Source organism: Taurulus bubalis, assembly GCF_910589615.1.
Source record: "Taurulus bubalis genome assembly, chromosome: 11".
NCBI lineage: Eukaryota > Metazoa > Chordata > Actinopteri > Perciformes > Cottidae > Taurulus > Taurulus bubalis.
In genome coordinates, this window is record NC_136599.1 from 17,587,958 (window position 1) to 17,598,298 (window position 10,341).

General features: G+C 40.4%; 1 protein-coding gene across 1 annotated transcript; it reads right to left on the minus strand.

Annotated features, from left to right (window-relative positions):
* Positions 1-488: 488 nt before the first annotated feature.
* Positions 489-10,123, minus strand: LOC306743691 (large neutral amino acids transporter small subunit 1-like). The gene is made up of 11 exons (XM_079226238.1): positions 10,031-10,123; positions 8,852-9,385; positions 8,571-8,696; positions 5,052-5,157; positions 4,852-4,896; positions 4,285-4,408; positions 4,064-4,167; positions 3,445-3,541; positions 2,925-3,074; positions 1,811-1,985; positions 489-1,538 (listed from the first exon to the last, which is right to left on the minus strand). Exons 1-11 carry the CDS (start codon positions 10,104-10,106, stop codon positions 1,462-1,464), a joined length of 1,614 nt encoding a protein of 537 aa, XP_079082364.1. The 5' UTR covers positions 10,107-10,123; the 3' UTR covers positions 489-1,461.
* Positions 10,124-10,341: the final 218 nt, after the last annotated feature.

The window sequence follows — 10,341 nt, forward strand, 5'->3', positions numbered from 1 at the left end:
GCTTAATTATGTTGGACAATATTTAATTTATCTCTTTGATGTCTTCAACCAATATGGAATATTATTCAATGTCAGCTCATATATTTGATTTGACAGTGTTCTGCAAAACTGGGATTGTCTGATTTTTCAGGGGACTGTTTCGGTTCTGTGCAAATTTCAGAAACTTTTTCCAACTAACATAACTTCCACCCTCCTTCATTTCCATCTGAGACTTTTTTTTCCTCTGGGATCTTGAGTAGATTGACAATGTTCTTTCAATAACTTTAGGAAAACCTCAGATATTCAGTTTAGAAGTAAGATTTTATGGTAAAATATAAAAGCAAAGCTGATGTCACTAAATTTGCAACATTCATTCTGGTCTTATAGTGACAATAAAAAAAATAAAAAAACAGGATATCAGTACTACAATTGCTGGCACAGATAATATATACAAACAACACAAAACACTAACACTACAATGGAGTTTTCTAAATACAACCAGAAGGACATCTACGCAGGTCTTCAGTTTCTTACAACAATGCCTCACAAACAGATGCTGGTATTTACTGTCATTTCATCAAATATCACCACATATGGAGCACTGCATGACTCTGACATGGTTTGATGTGAGAATAAAAAAATACAAGAAACAGACCTGCTTCACAGCAACACATCTTCAGGAAATATTACATACTCTCCTTCATCTCACGTTAGCTTGTGCTTTCAGATAGTGCTGTGGATTCATTTTGAATGAATGCAAACAAAATACAAATATTAAAATCAGTTGTTATTCACACAAATATTAGTAGCATATGAAAACAATGTGATCAGTGTTCAGCTAGTTAACCATTGCCTCCTCCAACCCTGGCCTTATGTGTACACTGTTTACTGTGTCTTTTACTTCAAATTAGTTCATTAACTGTTGCAGAAAGTCCTTAGTTTAAACTCACAGGTCAGTAACTTTCCTATTCTATAAAACCATAAACTATATTAAACTATGTGAGGTTTGTAGTTACCAAATGTCTTGTCTTGCTAAGCTACTTATCTGGACACGTTAGCTGAACAATACACTTGCATGTTAGGCCACTAGAGTATCTGAATGCAGCTTCTAACACTGTGTTGGCAGCACATCGTTATTCACCTTTTAAGATCAAGGTTTCTCCTTTAACTCACTAGCATGCAACATGCAAGCATGTTCTCGGATATTAAAGGAGATGTAATTGTCCAATTTAGAACATCTGCAGTGTTTTCAAGTTAGGCCTTCATACTTTTTAGGCTACACAAGATCATGCGTAAACCCTCCTGTACCAAGATTGACAAGCTTATCAATATCAATTTGTTCCGCAGTTACATGCCTGGTTCGTTAAAGTTTTAAAAGAAATAGCTTGAGCTAAATCACAAGTGAATGAATGTAGACATATGCTCAGAATGTTCAGACGAGAATATTGACACAGTCCATCGTGTTGTTCAGTCTGTCCAGTGTTATTCAGCCGGCTCACGTTGCTCCCTCTCCTCAGGAACAGACATGAAGATCTTTTGACAGAACATGGTGAAGATTTCTGAGGAGAAACAACTCATCAACATCAGCCCTGTCTGTTTTCTTTTCCTAGGTTACTGCAGGTTGTAGATTTAATTCAACATCGGATCAACGTCTTTCGTTTGCGTCTTTCCCGCCGACTATATAAACAAACCACATGTATCACTGCCCACGACTGCACTCAAGCAGATATTCTCACATGAATTTCACAACAAACTGTAAGGAATGCTTCTCGGTTTTGCCTGAACTAATAGACAAAGACGGTATTAAAAGAAACAAAGAAGTCTCACTTACCCAGCATCTTCTGGATCACATGAGGTTTCTTCCACTTGTAGCCCAGTAGGTACGCCGGGATGCCTGTGAGAATGATGCCGCTGCCTACCAGGCACTCAAACGGAGCGGCCCAGAAGGACACGATGATCATGAAGACACAGCCCAAAACAAAGGTCACGGGGATGAACAGATACACCTGGTAGAAAACAAGAGGAGGGTAGATAAAAAGCCTACTAATGACCTTTAAAATTGAGTTTCAGGAAATGTTACTTTTTTTATCGTCGCTGCCATTAGTTATTATCAGTAATATGTTGTAAAATGATACAAGTATATCTATATAGCTGGAAAAGTGGAAACACAACTATAAATGTCATAGAATGAATCATGTAAAATCATCAAAACAATGCAACTTACACTGATGATGTAATGAGATAATGATACAATAAATCGTTGAGGTAATTTGCCTTATTAGGTTATTATTTTCATTTTCTGCTACTTTATATTTTTACTCCACTACAATTCCTACCGCTGTTATGCTGCTGCATTGATTTGATCAGTTTAGTTTATTGTCACTACAAATTCAGATCAATAATACAAAATAAAGGCAATAAATAAATGATGATATATCATTATACTATACTATACCATTCCGCATAATAAGTACTTTTACTTTAGTGGTATTTTTTTGGGAGCTATGTATTGCTTGTTAGAGGTTCATCTTATAAAACAAATGGGCTGAGAGCACTCAGGCTGAAAGCAAAGATGAAAGACTGGTCAACCAAAGTAATGTTCCCATGATGGAACAGAAACAAAGAGCCGTGTATGCGTGGAAACGCCACTCCCTCCTATTCTGAAAACACAGTATGGTTCCACCAATAACAAGAGTAGTGATACAATGGTGCTTTTATTATTTATTTATTTTAAAGAAAAGAAAAGTGGATGCTCTATGAAACCAGGAGACGTGTTGGTGTTTTCGACAGACAAGGAAACTGACTGAGGTTCAGATAGAGTAAAGGTCTGACATAACTTGTATATGTCGCAGTGAGTCTTAAATCCTTTAAAAATGACTTTTCTTAGATAAATCTCCAGAAAAAAAAGTATTTACAACACAACCTGCCAGACATGTTTACTGTACCTTAATGGGCCTTCTGAGCTCGGGCTTGGTAAAGCGAAGCCAGATCATACCGGCGATGGCCATGCCGACACACAGCCAGGTGAAGAAGCTGAACAGATTGATGACAGAGAAGATGTCCTGCGAAATGGAGTACATCATGGACAGCAAACACTGATAGAAGACAAAAAGAAGACAATATATTAGACTTAGCATATAAACATACACATGTTGTAATCTTGAAGTTATTTGGAAATATGATTTAAGACTAATTATTGTGAAATTTGCAAAATGCTCTCATGCTGAACATTCAGAGAGTTGTGACTAGTTTTAGAGGCTTTGACAAAAGGAATATTGTCAAATAAAAACAGTTAAAATAGCCTATAGCCGCGATATATACGTCAATAAAGGTCATATTTGACTTAGTGGATTTCATCACAGGTTGTTGAGCTGATTTAACAACAAGAATTTCTAAAGGTGATCATTGTAAAAAAAAACATAAAAGTAACTGTCAGATCAAAGCTGTTAGTAGCAGGCGTCTTACTGTGAAGATGAGAGATGGCACTGGTGTGAAGAGGTCTGTGTGGACCAAACCCAGAGCAGCAGGGAGTTGACCCTCTCGAGCTCCAGCGTAAAACAACCTAGAAGAGAGAAAGCTCTGTAGCGGTTCTTTTGGCCTTGATAACATTTTCTAACCCGTAACCGTCTCAGATCTACCGTCATATCATATAAGAGTGCATATCCTCCCTACATTTGAGAGCGTTTAACACCTTAAAGACCAATATTTGACTCCAAATCTGTTTGCTGTTGCCTTTAATTGAACTAGATTCAAGGATAGTAATCCATTTCTGCATCTCACTACTGCATTTTACTTCTTAAACTGCACTGCAACTTTTACTCTATTTGTTTCTGTTTTAAAATTAATGTTCTTAATTGTTTTTAAATCTTGTTTTCTTCTGCATTATGTTTTGATGCTTTTAATGGTTTTATGTGAAACACTTTGAATCGTCTTGTTGTTGAAATGTGCGATACAAATAAACTTGCCTTGCAATTTTAACTATTGTAAATAAACTGCGCTCCAAAAACAATCTGGTTTGCATTTAAATATGCTACAAACTGGTGTATTAGCATTAAAATGCTACTTAAGTTGTATTCTCTCACACCTTGCTGACGTGAACAGGGATCCATTGACGGCTCCAAAGCAGGACAGTCCCACAAAGACAGGAATCAACCAGGACATCACACCAAGATGGTACTCTCCAAAACTCTGTCAAACAGCACAGCATGTATGAGAAAACACAGCCGACCAGCCAGATGCAACTGATGGCTTTGACTTAGAGTCGGCCAGTTGCAGCTAACTTTATGACAGAAAGACAAAGCTCACCACGGCAACGGCCTCAGACGCGACCATCTCTTCAGGAGAGATGGTGGTGAAGTAGGCCAGATTGGTCAACACGTACACCACCGTTACTATAGGCATGGATATGATGATGGCCAAGGGCAGGTTCCTGTGGAGGGGTCAAAGGTAATTTGAGTAAAGAAAACCTACCATATTTTTGTATAATATCTGATTGTTTCCATTGTATTTATGAGCTCAGTGATATAATTTCATGCATTCCAGTCGGCAAACGTGACCACAGTATTTCATATCTGATTAGTGTCGTAAAGTGGTCAGCCGTGCTAAACTTTACAATATTAAATTAAGAAAAGCAGCTGCAACATTTAACTATGCAATCCAACACTTGTCAAGAGAGCTGTGCATTTAGCTCTAGAGACGTTTTTGAGATTGCTTTTTTATTGGATTGCATTACAATGTAAAGGGCATCATGTCCCTTTGTGTGCTGTTTCTCCATGCAATCAAATGATGGTAAGCAAGCTCGGTCATGGATGAGGGCAGTCATGCTGTTGGCATGTACAATCCTTAAAGCAACATTCATCACATTTATGTCACCTCTCTGGATTGATCATCTCCTCGGTCACGTAATTCAGGTAATTCCTAAGAAAAGAAATAGAGTTAAACAATATGTTAGCGATTGGGTAAAGACTGGAATTACTGTATGTTGTATTGCAAAGCAAACAGTTGGCAGCTATCAACAAATTAGTTATATTGCTGGTCTATAATTACATCAAAATAGGTCACAAATGCCTCACCAGCCTCCGAAAGCAAAGAGTCCACTGTACAGAGCCAAGACGATATTGTCCACTCCCAGTTTGCTGCCTTCAAATGCTTTGTCTGGTTTCAGGTACGGCACATCACCTGCACACACATACAAATAAGATTAAGTTTAAGGAATCTAAGACACCTGAAACTCTCTCTCCAGTAACAACTTTAGTTTATGAAGTAATCGTGTGGTTTCGTAGAAATTAAAGGGATTCTCATTCAGGGCTGCGACCCTCTTTAATTTCCCCTTTTGCTTCTGTCGCTGTCTGCCCTTTGACAGCCTTGACATTTTCAACTCGCCAATTGGGACTCTGTCTGAACCCGTTGCCTCCAGGTTTGAGCTGCTTTGATGTCCTGAAACATAATCAGGTCCTGTCCAGCTGACATTTCAAATATCTTCCGTAAGTAAACCTCAGTCCTCTCATTTATCCACAGCAGTTAGCAAATCCAGTGTATCGTGTGTGTGTGTCGAGAGAGGCCAGGTTTTGTTTCGACTATGAACTCGGGTTCACGGTTAGTTAGTGAGTTCACATCAAGATTAATCGAATATTATGATGGTAACTAACAGGTAAACGGCTTTATGTTTTTATGTGCACTAACGAGAGCAAAGAGCTAAGGAAGGAATCAAGCTATGGAATTAAGCACCGCTATGGGGGACAAAACTAAAATGTGCCTTTTTCCATTGAAGTGTAATGTATCTGTAACCAGTGGCACCCACAAGTGCATGTGCAAAGGTACAGAAAAAAATTATCAGACCAAAGTGGTACCACACGGCCTCCCTCATCCTTCCACCTTTCTGCTACCCAGATCTGTGAAACACCTTCTTAGCCTCTAGCACAGTGGCATCACATGCAATTAGCAACTAGCCCCAGCAGGAGCAGTATAGTACCAAACGTCACATGGGTGCTAGGAGGAAAGTGGTTATCCCACCGGTCTACCTGACACTCACACTGTCTGAGGTGAGAACGAGCAGGTTTGTGTGTCTGTGTGTACAATATGGCCGTACAGTAAGAGCAGCAAGTCTCTGCGTGAGTCTATGTCGGTGAGGTTTCTCTGGCAGCAGGAGCGGATGCAGAGCACAAGCCACTTTTAACTGACTGGGGTAAACAGCTATGAGAGAAGATAAAGGGCTGAGTAAATGTCACTCTACCACAGCCTTTTGCCTCTGTTCACATCAGCATCAGATAACTGCAGCAGGGAGAAAAAAAAGTCTGGTTTCCTCTAACATATAATTGGTTATCTTATTGCAATCTACTGCTCTCTTGCCTCTGCACAGAATTGTATGAAAGTGAAAAAAAGAAGAAAAAAGGTTGAAGTTTGACTGTTCTGGCAGTAGCTAAAATATATAATTATGAGCATAGGGAATACACCAGTCGATTGTTATATGTGTTCTTAATCTTCGTGTCTGACTGGGTCTCCTACAAACACCAACGCGGCATGAACTTTAACATGCAGCATAAGACATACAGTTATAGAAGGTGGGAAGTGTTGTAATTGTACTGTTACTGACCAGGTTGTGGTTTACTTTCAGATGCCATATAATTATAGAACCTGTAATACACACATTAAAATAAACACACATAACAGTTTTACAGTTTACTAAAGAGGGAAGTGTGCTATATTATTACCAACAATATCAGACAAAAGATTTCAAATGCACAGGAAGTAACATTGCATCATATGATTCTGAGAGATCTTTCTTCAGGAAGTCTTCTATGTATTCATTTCTGGGCACCATTTACAATTGCTCTGTCGAATCATTAAATTCTGTATTACAGTCATTTATTAATCGTTAAATAAAAAGCTGCCTTGCTTCTGCATGGCACACTTCTATACCTGTCACTTTCAAATGGTAATGAGTCTGCTTTCCGTGAGGCCTGTATTACACACACACACACACACACACACACACACACACACACACACACACACACACACACACACACACACACACACACACACTAGTCCCCTCTCTGAAAGACCACAGTGTGACAACAGTCGACAAGCTTCGCCGCCTAGTTTCCATGGTAACACAGTGTGGAGCACAATGGCGGTGGGTGTGGCCTTGCTAAAAAAATGGGAGGGGGTGGCAGGGGAGTAGCAGATGTAGCATGGAGCAGACGATGGACGCACTAACTTCCTTTGACTGGCATGACTGGAGCTGATTCAGTGGCTTTGCTATTTCATATATATTGTATATATATGCTTTTCAAAACTGAAATACATGTAGCCAAGATGGAGTTGACATTGCACTTGTGAATCATATCAGCAGTTGCCTCCTGTTAAGAACAATCATATGGGAGATTCAGTTCACACTGAGATTCATTATAAGGACAATTTAATACTGCAGGCAAAGAAACGGTCTCATATTTGAAGCATCACTGTTTCTAAAATGTCCACTATTTCCCTCATGTTGTCTATATCAATTATATCTGTTACATATTTCACATATTACAGGATATGCAGTACACATATTTATAGAGGCTACACATTTTACAGAGGAGTCATGTATGAAACCAATTGTTCTCGTCAGAGTTCAACCTCAAAGTACAGCCATGCAGACACACATGTATGTATGTATGGCTTCACACTCGCTCAGACTCAATCACACGGCTGCAGACAGACAAGCCTTGTGTCCAGTTAACTGTTAACAAACTGAAAGGAGGGCAGTCTGCTTGGTTGGGCTCATTAGTGTTAGTCAACAATTTGTTGATCATTAGAGACAAAGGAAATAAACCTGCAGCAACAGTGAGAGACTGAGATGATAATGTAGATAACTATACTTTGATAAAAACATAATTGTTTTTTTATTTTATTACACTTTTAGGACCATTATTATGGTAATAAAAACTAAAAGATAAACAATTGGGAGATGGATTAGCACACTGTATACAGCTGCATGCTGGGAAATACAGACCTATCATATTGGATGATAGAGAAAGCAATATATGTAGTCACCCACCAAAGAGGGTTTGGAGCAAAGTATGATCGTACATCAGTTTGTTTTTTTAATCTGAATCTATAGAAGATTTTTTAAACCTGTCAGCCATTGGCAACAATACAGAAGAGTTTTACTGAGAATTAAAGTATATTGTATTTGGCTGAGGTAATTGCACTATGAATGTTCATATTGACACATGCCTCATCACACATACATCAAACAAGAACCTTTATTTTTCACACTAAAGTCAACGTTTTTTACGTGGACAGTCTAACAATAAAGTTTTACAAAAGATGTTAATTAGTATCACCTTGTCTAACTCGTCCAGTCAACTGAGCATCAAGTTGTGATCCAGATGTTTCATTGGAAATGATACCAGATAATGAGACTGACTGAACTACAAAAAACAATTGCTGGAAATTTATATCAGCTTGAGTTATATCATTAGTCTGATTAATTGTTGTGTTATTGTCGCTGCTTTGGGGTTTACAAGATCTCTGAATGAGCCTGACCACAACAAACTTGAAACCTCTGCGGCTTCATCAGTCGATGAATAAGTGGGACTCACCTGTGGAAATCTGGATAAAGCCAAAGAGGATGATGATGATCAGGGCTACTAGTTTGGAGGCTGTGAACAAGTCCTGCACCTTGGTGGCCGCTCTCACACTGATGCAGTTTACAAACGTCAGGGAGGCTGCAGGAGGTGGGGAGAGACACATAGAAGCTTACAAATTAGGTTGTCGGGGAAGAATCACCAGAGATTATGAAATAAGTGCATTTGTATATTCATCATCTGTGAGGAAAGAGAAGCATTTGCAAGGTTCCCCCTGGCCAACAACCCCAACTCACTTAGACACATGCAGGCAATAAGTTTGGCTGCACTGTCAGGCACGGGGCAGTCTGGGTACAGCGGTTTCAGAAGGTAGGTGGCGAACACCAGCGACACCACGTACTGTGAAGACGGCCGGATGATGAGCATCTCCACCCACAACTTCAGAAAGGCCGCCAGCTCGCCGTACACCTCCAGGATGTAAGTGTAGTCGCCCCCCGACTTGGTGATGGTTGTGCCGAGCTCAGCGTAGCATAGGGCGCCCATGGTCGAGATCACGCCACAGGCAGACCAGACGATTAGGGAAAGCCCAGCTGAACCAGTCTCTTTGATCACGCCTGTTGGAGTGACGAAAATGCCAGAGCCAATGATGGTGCCGATGATCATTCCCACTCCATTGAAGAGGGTGATGCTGCGTTTGAGCACGATCTTCTCTCCTTTGGCGGGCGGGCTGTCGGTCGGGCTTGTGGCAGTGGGAGCGGGGACCATGAGGGTAGATGGAGACGCGGGTTGCTCGACAATAAGACCATCTTGGTTTGGGTCTGCTTCAACTGCTGGAGAATAGAGGGGACGGCAGACCAGCAGATGAGAGTTTCACATTTGAGGCTACACCATTAAGTGATCACAAAAAAAAAGAGAAAATCATTAAAGTGACAAGTGTTTTTCTTTGCAGAGATATTTGAGGCTGTGATTATTTTTAATAAAATAAAATACCCAACTTTTATGAAAACAAGAAGAAACCATACATGCTTTTTTGTGTCAAATAGCATGGGATAGAATTATGATTAGGGGTGATTATTCCCCTACATTCTGGTAATTTAGGGAAATGTCTGGCATGGACTGCTCAAAAACAGGTAACGGGCTCATCCGAGGGATTTTTTAAACCTGTTTCTGAAGAAACTTTCTCACCTTATTCCCCTCTCCCTCTGTTAATGTACACACACACATTATCAGATAAGTGTGCTCACACACCCAGTAAAACACAAGCTCTATTTGTATGTATTATGAGTGACATTTCTTCTTCACCTGCCACCTCGGCCACCTGTCACTATCACCACAAAACACCATGAAGCATCTCAGAGCCACATCAATCTGTAGGTAACTTTGCATGAGACAATGTTGCATCAGAGTGCATGGCGGACTAATGCGGCTCTGCGCCATGTGGTATTTACAGAACTGTGAGCATGCACTGTACCTACCTCCAATCTTCTCCTGGCTTGCTGCCTTGGCAACGCTCTCCCGGCTGCTCCGTGATTTCAGCTCCGGCTCAGCCATCTTCCTTCTTAATCTGGGTCTCCTTGTCTTGTCTTTTTCCTCCTGCCCCCCTTTTCCTTTCTCCCTTTATGTCCCCTTCCTCCTCCTGCCTGGATTTCCTCTGTCTCCCTCACACACACAATCCCCCCCCCACCCTCCCTCTCCCCCAGGCCCCCCAACCCGGTCTCTAGCCCTTCCTGATTCGTCCTTTCTCACACACATGCACACAAACTCTCCTCTTCATTTGCACACACTG